Below are 13,304 nucleotides of genomic sequence, written 5' to 3'. Positions count from 1 at the left end.
TGTGCATGACCCCAAGATAGAGGTGGTCAACTGGGTAGCAACAAATTCATATTTCCCCTTCCATAATTTAGAGCTATTCCTGGAAAATAGCTGGCCTATAGAAACCACACATGCCAGATTCCTCTGTTTTTGGCCAATGTCATATGACTAGTTCTGACCAATGGAATGTGAGCAGAAATAACAAATGCCATTCCAAGAGAGGGCCACTTCTGGGGTTCCTGGATGACTATGTGACAGAGGTAAATAAACTTCTAATTTCCATTTTGGTTTTTTTGGTTGCATCACCTAGTGCTGCCCTAAATAATAAACCTAATAAATTGCATGAACCATTAATGGGTCAAGATTGCAGCTTGACACACTAACTGGTCCTCTGGCTTTCCCAACACTGTTGAAACATGGAGTCCTTTCATCAAATGCTCCGTGCAAAGACAACATGCAGCTTCTCTGGTTGAACCAGAGGTGGTGAGTGGGGGAGGCTAGGAGTCTGGTCCATGTGAACACCCAAATTGGCCTCAAAAGTGAACCCTGGGGCATCACTCTTGACTCCTCAAGGTCTAGTGAATACAGCATGATGTCTCCTGAATAAGGAGCACACTCCCTTTTCTCAGAAGAGGAGGTAGAGAGCCAGTAGAAGGACGTGAGTGGGATCACAAACAGCTCTCTGGGGCCAGAGCCTTTTCCCACATCTGCGGCCAGGGCAACTCTGCTCCCACTATGTCCATGCCTCCCATCTACTTCCCACAGCCCCAGGCTCATGAACCAGGCCCCTGAGAACAGACCCCTCTGACAGACTTCAGAGGGCATCTGAAGGCTTGGAAGTAAACTTTGTTCTGACTCTCCACCCGGACAATCAAGTCCTGTAAACCAGTTACATAGCCCTCCTTCATTTCAGTGTGTTCCACAGCTTCTAGAAGATGCCCAGCACACAGTAAGCATTCAGTTATTTTCTCATAGTAGGTACACACTCTATAGGTATTGTAATAATCATTAAAACTTGTCTAGCAGTTTCCTTGCACATGACACTCAACACTTTCCAGATATAAACCTCATTTGATTCTCACAACAACCCTACAAAGTGGGTAGCACTATTATCACCTCATTTGACAGATGAAGAAGGTTGCAATTTGAACCCAGGCAGCCTGACCCTGGGGTCTGAGCTGCTAATCATGGTAGCTCCTAGATGTTATTGTAGGGTGATAGTTGTAGCTAAAAGAATGAAGATTTGGTGTCAGACTGACTAGGTTTTCATCATTTGTTTGCTGTGTGATGCAGCAAAACTTAGTGACTCTGAATCTCAATTTCCCTGTTTATAAAATGAGGATGATGCTTCTCACCTGATGGGTCATTGCAAGGATTAAAAGGGAAGAAACAAGGGTGCCTGGCTGGCTCAGTCGGTAGAGCATGCGACTCTTGATCTCGAGGTCATGAGTTTGAACCCCACACTGGGTGTAGAGATTACTTGAATAAATAAATAAGTAAGTAAATAAAACTTAAAAAAAAAAGGAGGGGGGAAGGGAGAAGAAATGTGTGGGAAATATCAGAAAGGGAGACAGAACATAAGACTCCTAACTCTGGGAAACGAACTAGGGGTGGTGGAAGGGGAGGAGGGCGGGGGGTGGGGGTGAGTGGGTGACGGGCACTAAGGGGGACACTTGACGTGATGAGCACTGGGTGTTATTCTGTATGTTGGTAAATTGAACACCAATAAAAATTATTTTATTAAAAAAAAAAGGAGGGGGATAAAACATCTACCATCTACAGTAAAGTCAGAGTCCTGCCTGTCACATAGGAAGGGCTTCAATGGGAACAGATTCCTTTCTTCTTCTCAGGTCCACCCTCATGCTAGAGGCATGTGAGTCAGTCAGAAAGAAATGGAAGGCATAGTTCCTACACGTAAGTATCTCCTAATATTTTAGGAACAAAATAAATCATTCCCAGAACAATCAGAAAACTCCCAAGATATTTTCAATAAAGGACAGAATCAATTGCAGTCAAGTGCAAGTAAAATCTGTGCGTGTTATGCCAGGCTCTAGGCCTTTGCATATGGTATTTCCTTCCCTCCCCTCTCTTGGCTGATTCCTGTGAAACCTTTGGGTTTTAGCTTAGATATCAGTCGACTCCTCCAGGGTCAAGAGGTCCCTGATTCCTTGCCCTCCTCCTAAGTCCCTTTGTGTCCCCACAGTTCCATATCTATGTATATCCTGTTGCTCTGTCTTTGATGATGGCTAGGCCATGTGTCTTCCCCACCAGATGAGGTAATCCCGAAGATCTGAAGCCATATTTTATTCTCTTCCATCCCCACAGTGCCTACCAGAGTGCCTGTATTCCATAAGCCCTAGGTAGAGGTTTATTGAAAAAATGAACTAGGGAACAGTGACTTAATGAATACAGGAGCCTCCCAGGTGGAGATAGGACCCACTCTGGGCATTGATATCCTCCCTTTATAAAATGGGATGAAATAAGATGATGGTTTCTGTACTTCAGCTCCTCTGGACCCAAAATCACAGAAGCAACTTAATAAAAAAAATTAAGGATTCTTAAAACTCACCCCAAAAGATTCTAATTCACCAGGTCTGGGGTGGAGCCTCAAAACAAATCATTTTAAGGAGGCTTTTATTTGCAGATAGGTTTGTGAACCAGTGAATCATAGAGGCTGAAATTGAGTTGAGGTGAAATGGGAAGAGGTGATAAGAGAGGGAAGACTATACTTGGGGAGCAAGGAGTGGGAGCAGCCATGCCTGACATCCAACACAGTCCTGTAGCTGGCCAGCATCTGACCCCAACCCAACTTTGGGCCCATCAACACTTCAGGGAAATGGAGCATTTTATAGTTTATGATACTTCCTCCTTCATTAGCTCATAGAATCCTCTCAACAACCAAGTTTCGTTTGATGGATGAAGAAACTCAGAATCAGATGGCTGAAGCAAAGTGTTAACTAACCATTGTACAGCTTTCAATGGGAGAGCCACATACTCAAACTGCCTCTGACAACAGCTCTGAACTGGCTAGAGACTGATGCTATTGGTCAAGGAACTAGACCTACCTCCCCAGGAAAAAACAGGCTCATCTGTCACTTAGATATGCTACCCTGCTGGAAGAATGTTGACCAGTGGCCAAATCACCCCGTCTCCTCATTTGTTTGGTCCTAAGCACTTGCAGGTGCTGCCAGCCCAGCCCAGCATATCTCATCCATCCATCCATCTATCCATTCATCCACCTATCCATCTACCTATCTATCTATCCATCCATCCATCCATCCACCCAGCCATCCACTCATCTATCCAGTTACTTATTCATCCACTTATACATCGTCCACATATTTCTTCATCCATCCCATCTATTTCTTTATTCATTTATCCATCATCCACCATAACTGCCCGTCTGCCCATCTACCCACCCACCCATCACATCTGTTCATTCATCCAACCATCTTCTCATTCATTCATTTATTCATTCAATAAACCTCCATCAAAATCAACATAGGGCCAGGTCCTGGGGTAGCCTGTAATAAAACAACAAGGATCAGAAAAATACAGACCTTGCCCTCAAGAGATTTGAAATGCTTGGAAAAATAACAAACTCCCAAAGGACCAAAACAAATAATTAAGGGAAGGTAAGAAAAGCATGTTAAAAGAAAAAGCATAGGAAAGGGTAGGAAAATAGTGGAGCCAGGAGTCTGGTTAGCACACAGATAAGCACACCAGTGCATCTTATACTCATAATTGCTAAGGGCAGCTCCAGATTTGCCTCTGAGCTAGTTCCTGGCACCCAAAGCAAACACTACCACATAAGAGTCACAGTATATTCAGTTGTGGCAGACACCATGCAGCACCTATTCCTGCTTCCTCATAACACAGTAGTGTTGTACATGCCCAGGGCACATTTAGAAATGTCTGGAGACATTTATGGTTGGCACAACTGATGGGGAGGGATGCTACTGGCTTCTAGTGAGTCAAAGCCAGGAAAGCTGCTAAATATCCTACAATGCATAGGGCAGTAGCCGCAATAAAGAATCATCCAAGCCAAAATGTCAATAGTGCTGAAGCTGAGAAACCCACTCTGAGAGAACCCTGATTTTCTTTGGAGCAGCATTGTGCCAGACTCCAAGAAAAGAATATCGTTGGTCTAAGCCAATCTTGGCTTTCAAATTTCTTTCTGCTAGATACTTAATCTCAGCTTTCCTTGAACCAGGGAAGTCTGCTGGGAGGTTTCTGGGGGAAATTTGCTTTTTGATAAAAGAAACAAATGCTTCAAGGAATATCCCTTCCAGCTTCAGGCACTTGAGGGTAGATGTGATGCTTGCTACTGTGCCAGGCATGTTGGGTCTGTAAAGCCACCACCGTGAGCACAGAGAGAGGAAGGAGGGAAGAGCATGATCTGGCTGACATTATTGACTATTATCATAGGGTTGTTTCTTAAAACCCCCTTCAATTCACTCATCCAACAAATGCTTATTGAGCATTTATTCTGTGCCAGCCACTGTGTGAGACGTGCAAGGCTGAACAAACCACTGAGAGTCCCTGACCTCGTGGAGTTTATAGTTGAGTGGGGGATACAGACTCCACAACGCACACCAATGCTATCTGATCAGTCATGATGAGAACTATAAAGAAGAAGCCAGTGTACCATGAGCGCATTGCAAGTCCAAGGGAGGGTCAAGTTCACCCAGCATCACCACGCCAAAGATCAGCCCCTCAAAGACTGTCCTACTAGGGTTCAAAAAATGTGAGATGGCAACTGAGATTTATTACATGCTTACTCTGTGTCCGGCACTATTCTGAGTACACAAGTACTCAGTACACAAGTTTTAACTCGCATGATCCTAACCACAACCTTGCCTGTCAGTGCCTCTCCTGAGGCTCTGCTATGTACCACATCCCTTACCCTGCAACTTACCTCTGCAATTGCAGCCTTAAGGGGTTTGGTATTATCCCCATTAGAGAACTCCAGGAGAAGGGGTGCTCCTCAAAGCACTTGTTTCTTTCCTAGAGCTTCCCAGTCCTCTTCCCTAGTTCATTTTATAGGTGAAACATGAGGACTCAGAGAAGGGTAGGCCACACAGTTTTAAAGGGAAGGGGATGCTAACCTAGATTTATTTTCTTTAAAAAGTAAGGTCTTTTAGCCTCTCTCTGTGTTTCTCTCTCTCTCTCTCTCTCTCTCTCTCACACACACACACACACACACACCAACAAACGCCCAACTGTCCCACGCCAACAATGTTCTTCTGTTGATGTTTGCTGCAAATCTGGCCATAGGAGCTCTCCTTTCTCTGTCCAGCCAGGTCTGTAGCTTTAGTCAACAGAGTCACAAATGGACTAAAGTCAGATAATTTTTTTTTTTTTAACAATCCTGAGCTTTAGTTTTTCTCCTATTCTTGGAGATAACAATATTGTTTATCTGGAACAACTGTTACAAGAATTTTTTTTTTTAATTTTTATTTATTTATGATAGTCACACACACACAGAGAGAGAGAGAGGCAGAGACACAGGCAGAGGGAGAAGCAGGCTCCATGCAGGGAGCCCGACGTGGGATTCGATCCCGGGTCTCCAGGATCGCGCCCCGGGCCAAAGGCAGGCGCCAAACCGCTGCGCCACCCAGGGATCCCTGTTACAAGAATTAAATGAAGTAATAGGCATAGAACATCCATCCATCTAACCATCTATCCACCCAACCATCCAACAAATATGTTTTGCATGCTTGCTTTGTGATGAGCACCACCGAGAGGTCGGGATGAAGGGGCGTAAGGACACTACAAAGTACATAGACCTGGGAGACAGTGAGAGGCTATCAGGTTAGATTATTACAGTATCCCCTGGGAGGAATGTGGGGCGCCTTCTATTCATCTCTAGCGTAGGGTTGTGGCCTGGGGCTCTCCATCCTCAGAAGCTGACTTTCTGGTCCCTATGCAGACAGCGTCTTCCTCTGGCTACAGGTCAACCAAATCTTAATTGTGTTTTAACCTTGGATGAAACAACTAAGACATACCTAGCCCTCCAGCTATGCTATCTCCTCTCCTCTCCTCTCCTCTCCCCTCCTCTCCTATCTCTGTGAGATAGGTCCCGTCAGGTCTCTCTATTTTGCAGGTGAGGAAATAGATGCAGAGAGGGGAAGTGACTTGCCCAAGGTCATATAGGGGGTGTATGGGGGTGGATCCCCAGGCTATTATTGGTTGGTCAGCCTCCTCTGCTATTACTCTCCCCGATCACATACTTCTTCTTGATGGCAGATCAAAGAAAAGATCCCCTGGACCAGTCAAGAGACCAGACCCTGATTCCTTAAGGCCATCCATCCTCAGCTAATGACAATGTTAAATAATATTTCTTGAGTCCTTATTATGTCCCTAGTGACAAGAGCACTTGGCCTCCTTTCATCCTCTGTGAGGGTCCATAAGACACCTTCTCTCCACCGCAAAGAGAAGGCAACCAAGGCATACAAATGTTGAATAATTTGTCTAAAGTCACAAAACTAGATCCTGGCTTCCAGAGGCCGAGCACTGTGTGTGTTCGTGCGATTTAAATCAATTTATAAAATGCACCTGATGTTTAAAAAAAAAAAAGTTAAAAAGATTTCTTGAACCTCCCTCCTCAGCAATAAAACTCTGTTACTGGTTTTTCTGTCCTTTTACTGGTTTTCTATGCAAATACAAATATGTGTATACATACACATGCGTATATCCGTTCTGTTATCAGAGATGCAAAATGCTACACACGTTTCTTCAGTTTATTTTTTTCACTAAGTGTAACCTAGAGGCCCTTCCCTATCTGTACACAGATCTGCATTTTTTAACCTTCAACAATAGGATAGCATTCCTTGCTAAAGATACATCATGCTTTGTTTACCCATCCTTTACTGTGGGACACTTGGGTTACTTCCAATTGTGGGGTCACCCCAGCAGCAGAGCCTGGGCTTTCACCCTCAGTAACACACTCTTCCTTAGCCTTGCACCTCAGTTTCAAACATCTAGCGCGAGATCATTTCCCTTTCCCGACGCCCCATGCTGTGTGCTGCTTGGAGCGGCTTCCCTTTGGTGAATCATCCAGAGCCAACGGCCCTCATCAGAGGGATCGGCCAACTCTCCCCTTGGGTCCCATCCCGCCTAGACCATGAGCCAGCTCTATGCTAGGCCCAGCCGAGCTCCCCGTCGGCTTGGACTTGCCTTGATAACCTGGGGTTGGCAGTTCCAGCCCAAACCTCTGTGGAATTTTGGAAAGACCCCTGGGATTTAGCCCCAGGAAAACAGGCTCTTGGCAGGCAAAATGAGCAAGCCCCTGCTCCGGGGCTCCTACAGCCCCTCCCAGCACTTCCCAGACCAAAAATGCATGCTCCTGTTTGGGACTTTAGTGAAGCAAGTCACATGCATCCCCTGGGCTTCCTGCTATTCTCCAGGAGACTCTAGAGTCTTTGGGCTTCTTAGAAATGCATAATGAGGCGTCCCATGGCCTCCCAAACTTGACCATGGTCCTGCCCTGTCCAGTCCTCCCCCAGCCCCACCACTGGTCCCACTCACCATAGGGACTCTCCACTGGAGCCCCGAGGGGCGCGTTCACACTGACCATGGCCGAGCCCACCCAGCCAGAGACGCGGGGGCATGGAGGAGCCGGGCTCCACACACAACAGCAGGGCCACCGGGAGCCAGTCCACCAGGAAGGCAGTGAGCACAGCCAGCTGCCACCGCCTGGTTATCTTATTGATTCTTCTAATCACCCAAGGTGGGTGGATACGTTAAAGAGTAACCAGTCACTTAGGGAACCTGCGGCTGAGGACTGTCACTGTTACCATGACAGCGGCAACCTGGCCAGACCCGAGGTCCACTTGGGCCCCAGTTCTGCACTCTGGGGTTGAAGACACCTGGAGCCAGATAGAAAGGACACCAGCCCCTCACCCCAACTTGAGGTAAGGGGACTGGCCAGGAGGGGATGAGGAGGTGAGAGTCCAACCTGGGTTGGGTTTTATGGCTCCACATAATGGGTGTGGCGAGTGGCAGGAGGGAGGGGTAGCAGAGAAAAGGAGGGGGTGGAAGACCATACATACTGAACACCTATCGATGCTGGGAGCTGTACACAGGCATCACCACGTTTAAATTAAACCTCAAGGAGGAAATTGAGCCACAGAGAGAAGTTGCTTGCCTGCAGTCTCACAGCTGGTAACAGAGGAGTTGAGTTAGCATTACAAACTACAATCTCCCCTTCATCTAATATCTATTTACTGAGCACCCACTGTGTATGCCAGGCCATGTCCTAGGCTCCAGAGATAGAGAAATGGGCAAAGTAGGCATCATCCCCGCACCCATGGAACTGTGGACTACTGGGGGAGACGGGAATTTGTCAGACTATATTGAAGATTATTCAAAGACCTTATGACACGGATATGATTACAAACTGGGGAGGGCTATGAGTGATGGAGAGACACAGGCCTGACCTCCAGGCCCATGGACCAAAGGCACTCTGCCCACCCCCTCCCCTGGTCCTTTGGCCTCCTTCCCATTCAAAAGGCAACCTACTGCTGAAATTCGCTTCCTGCCCTCCGACTGCAGAGCCCCCCTCTCCGCATCTCAGCCCTCTTGCATACTTACTGTACACCTGCTCTTTGACTTCTTTTGGAGCAGTCCCATTTCTTTCATCCCAGTGTTGAGTCTGACGGCTTGATTTGGATTCTGAAGTCACCTGCTCTGATTGAGCCCTCCATGCTGCCCAGAACTTCTACCCTGTTTCCCGTCTCCTGGCTTTTCCAGTTTATTTCCAGTATTTTCACTCCTCACACCTTTTCCATTCTCATTCTCAGCAGAGAAGAAAGAAGCCTTAAACCTGGTCCTGCCTGAATCCCCCACCAGAATTTACTCCCCTACTTTCATCCAGATCCACCCGGTATGCACCTGCCTCTTCCCCCTGCTCAGGAGCCCTGCGTTTGCACGTGGGGATGATTTCTCCTATATATTCAACCTCTTTAGACTTTTAAAATCAACTTTCTTGAGGTATATGTAACATATAATCAAATGTACCATTTTTAGGTGTACAGTTTAAAGAGTTTGCATAAATATATATACTCATGTAACTATAACCTTAATGGAGATACAGAACATTTCCATGACCCCCAGAAATTCTCTTTATTCCTCTGCCATTAATCATCCAGCACCTCCCTCTCTGGGAAACACTGACCTGCTTTCTGTCATTCTAGATTTAATTTGCCTTTTCTAGAATATCACAGAAATAGAATCAGACAATATTTACTCTTTTGTGTCTGGCTTCTTTTGCTTAGCAGGTTGGTGAGATTCATCTACATTCATGTCCCATTTTGCTAAGTTGTAGCCTACTGAATGGATGGATACACTAATTTGTTCACCCATTCACCTGGCCACAGTCATTGGGGTTGCCAGTTTGGGTCTATTATGAATCAAGCTGCTCTGTATGATCGTGAACAAGGCTTCATGGAGACATAGTTTTCATACCCTTGATTAAATTTCTAGGAAAGGAATCGCCACTTGATATATGTTTAATTTATAAGAAACTCTCAAATGGTTGTCCAAAGTGGTCATGCCATTTTGTATTCCTGCCAATGGGGTAAGAGAACTCGTTTTCTCTGCATCCCTATCACTATTTATTGGTGTCTGTCTTTTTAGCCTTAACCATGTGATATGATCTTTCCTTTTGCTTTCATTTGTATTAAACTAGTTTTTTTTATGAAAAAAAGTAATACATTCACATGTTAAAAATGAAAATTGCACAAACAGTGTATAATGAAAAATGAGCCTTCCTGCTACCTTAGTTCCCACATCTCACTCTAAGGAAATTTTAAACAAATTCTTGTATATGTATATATTTCCAGCACTTAAACATAACACTCACATACACACTGCTATGGACTAAATGGTGTCCTCACTGAATTCATATGTTGAAGTCCTAACTTCTCAAGGTGACTGCATTTGAAGATAGGACCTCTAAGGAGCAATTAAGGCTAAATGAGGTCATAAGGGTGGGGTCTTGATTTGATAGGATAAGTGTCCTTAGGAGCGGTGGCACAAAGAACTTACTCTCTCCCCCTCATGTGGGAACACGGTGAGAAAGAAAGTGGCTATCTGCAAGGCAGGAAGAGAGCTCTCACCAGAACGCAACTATTCTGGCTCCCAGATCTCGGACTTCCCTCTTCCAGAACCATGAGAAAATCATTTTCTGTTATTTAAGCCATTTGGTCTCTGGTATTTTTTTTTTTTAAAGATTTTATTTATTTATTCATGATAGTCACAGAGAGAGAGAGAGAGGCAGAGACACAGGCAGAGGGAGAAGCAGGCTCCATGCACCGGGAGCCCGACGTGGGATTCGATCCCGGGTCTCCAGGATCGCGCCCTGGGCCAAAGGCAGGCGCCAAACCGCTGCGCCACCCAGGGATCCCCGGTCTCTGGTATTTTGTGATGGCAGCCCAAGCTGACTAATACACACAAATGTAAAAGCACAAAACACACGGGAAGGGAACATGCTATACATGCTCTCCTGCCACTTGCTCTTTCCCCCTTAGTATCCAAGGGCTATTTCTATACCAGCATATCTGCCTCGTTCTCTTGAGTACTGACCCAGCTGTGTGACTGTCCCATAAGTGATTTGACTAGTGTCCTGTTGCTAGATATATATTTTTTAAGATTTTATTTATTTATTCATGAGAGACACAGAGAGAGAGGCAGAGGGAGAAGCAGGCTCCATGCAGGGAGCCTGACGTGGGACTCCAGGACTACACCCTGGGCCAAAGGCAGATGCTTAACAGCTGAGCCATCCAAGGATCCCCTGTTGCTAGACATTTAAGATGTTTCCAGGCTTTTGTCACTACAAGCAGTTGAATGCCTTCCTACACATGTCTTGACCCTCATGTGGGAAGTATATCTGTAGGACAAATTTCTACAAGGGGAACCGTATCAATATTTAAATATGCTATAGTATCTCTTTTATTTAAAAATAATCCTCCCCTAATAACTTCCTTCCCCATCTCTGCCACTACATCAATTCTCTCCTCCCTCTACTGACAAACTTTCAAAATAGCAGTTTACACCCAGGGCTCTCTTTTTCCCATCTCCCACCTATGACACTTCCCTCTTCAGTCTGGTTTGTTCCACCCCTCCCCACCGCCATCACACACACCACTGAGTCTTCATTAGTGAAATAGAATGGCTCCATACCTGAACATTCAAATGACATTTTACTGGACCCGCAACTACATTTGACAGTTGACTCATCTTCCTTTAGCATCCATACTACTATCGTCTTCTGGATTTCTTCCTCTTGACTGCTTTTTTTCTTCTTCTCTGTCTCTTGACATTTCATGCTTCTCTATCTGTCTCTAAATACTAAACTTCCTTAGAGCTGAATTCTAGATTTACTTTTTTTTTTCCATTCTGTTATATCTCCTCCCATAATCACATTCATTACCATGGTTTCAATGGCCAACTATACACTCGCGATTCCCAATTGTGTATCTCCAATCTAAATTTCTCCTCTGGAGGCCAGATTCATATATCCAGCAGCGTCCTAGATACCTCCACTTGTGTTTCACGGCTATCTCGAATATAATATGCCCCTAATTGCACTCTTGCTCCTCACTTCCATCGAAACTCCTTCCCTTACATTCCCCATTTGATAAAATGGCAGCCTCATCTACTCCACTTACTTCACACCCACAGCCAACCACTACAAAGTCCCCTTGAATTCCACTTCTTTTTTTAAAAAAGATTTTATTTATCTATTTGAGAGAGAGAGCGCGAGAGCACAAGAGTGAGCAAGTGCAAGTGGAGAGAAAGGAGATGAGGGGGAGGGGTAGAGGCCTGCAGGGGCAGGGGTGGGGGGTGGGGATGGGGATGGGAAGCAGGCTCCCAGCTGAGTAGGGAGTCCAATTCTGGGCTCTATCCCAGGACCCCAGGATCATGACCTGAGCTGAAGGCAGATGCCCAACTGACTGAACCATCCAGGCACCCCTTAACTTCCACTTATTTTTTTTATTTTTTTAAAGATTTTATTTACTTATTTGACACAAAGTGAGAAAGAGAGCACAAGCAGGGGGTGTAGCAGGCAGAGAGAGAGGGAGAAGCTCCCCACTGAGCAGGGAGCCCAATGACTCAGGTCTGGATCCCAATGGGCTGGATCCCAAAACCCTGGGAATATGACCCCAGCCAAAGGCTGACACTTAACTAACTGAGCCACCCACATGCCCCTCAAATTCCACTTCTTAAACATGTCACAGATGTATCTACTTCTCCCTGTCTTCAGTGCCACCATCTTGGTTCAAACCATCCTCATTTCTATTTATTTATTTGTTTGTTTGTTTGTTTGTTTTGAGAGAGAGAGCACAAGACAGGGAGAGGGGCAGAGGGAGAGGGAAAAAATCTCAAGCAGACTCCCCACTGAGCACGGAGCCCAACTCGGGGCTCTATCTCACAAACTCAAGATCAGGACCTGAGCCAACATCAAGAGTCTGATGCTCAACTGACTGAGCCACGCAGTGCCCTGCCATCCTCATTTCTACCTGGATGACTGAAATAGCCTTTTACTTGGATCGCAGCATCTACTCTGACCCTGTCAAATCTTTTCCACTTGAATGCAGCCAGAATTATCTTTCCAAATGTAAATCTGACATGTCATCCCACTGTTATAATCCTGCTATGCCTCCTCATTGTCCTTGAGTGAAGCTCCAAGATTATTCCTGACTTGGCCCCTGCCTCCTCTCCTAGGGTCAGTTCACTCCCTTTCCTTCTCACACAGTACACTTCTTTTGGAACCTGACCCTGCCCTGTGCTGTTTCCCCTAGCTCTTTTGCCCTCATTATCATCAATGCCTCAGAGCCTGACCAGCTTCTCTTCTTCATCAAAACATATCTTGCAGGGAACCTGGGTGACTCAGTCAGTTGAGCATCCAACTCTTGATTTTCACTGCATCATGATCTCAGGGTTGTGGAATTGAGCCCCGCATAGGGCTCCGCTCAGCACAGAATGTGCTTGGGAGTCTTTCCCTCTGCTTCTTCCCACCCCACCCTGCTTGAGCTGGCATAAGTGTGTGTGCATGCTCTGTCTCTCCCTCTCATAAATAAATAAATAAATAAATAAATAAATAAATAAATAAATAATTTTAAAAGATTTATTTATTTATTCATGAGAGACACAGACTGGGAGAGAGAGGGAGAGACATAGGCAGAGGGAGAAGCAGGCTCCCCGCAAGGGGCCTGATGTGGGACTTGATCCCGGATCCCGGGACCATGACCTGAGTCAAAGGCAGGCGCCCAACTGCTGAGCCACCCAGGCATCCCACAAATAAATAAAATCATAAAAAA

The 13,304-nt window shown here is 45.6% G+C and overlaps 1 protein-coding gene across 1 annotated transcript in view; it reads right to left on the bottom strand.

Moving 5' to 3' along the window:
• Positions 1-7,704, bottom strand: part of HNF4A (hepatocyte nuclear factor 4 alpha) — a 60,702-nt gene extending 52,998 nt beyond the window's left edge. Inside the window, exon 1 of the mRNA XM_072801124.1 lies at positions 7,510-7,704. Coding sequence (XP_072657225.1) covers positions 7,510-7,558 — 49 coding nt within the window. The 5' untranslated portion in view covers positions 7,559-7,704. The remainder of the gene's footprint in view (positions 1-7,509) is intronic.
• Positions 7,705-13,304: the final 5,600 nt, after the last annotated feature.

The sequence above is a fragment of the Canis lupus genome, chromosome 26, assembly GCF_048164855.1.
Source record: "Canis lupus baileyi chromosome 26, mCanLup2.hap1, whole genome shotgun sequence".
Taxonomy (NCBI): domain Eukaryota; kingdom Metazoa; phylum Chordata; class Mammalia; order Carnivora; family Canidae; genus Canis; species Canis lupus.
This window is presented reverse-complemented; position numbering and strand designations above follow the sequence as displayed.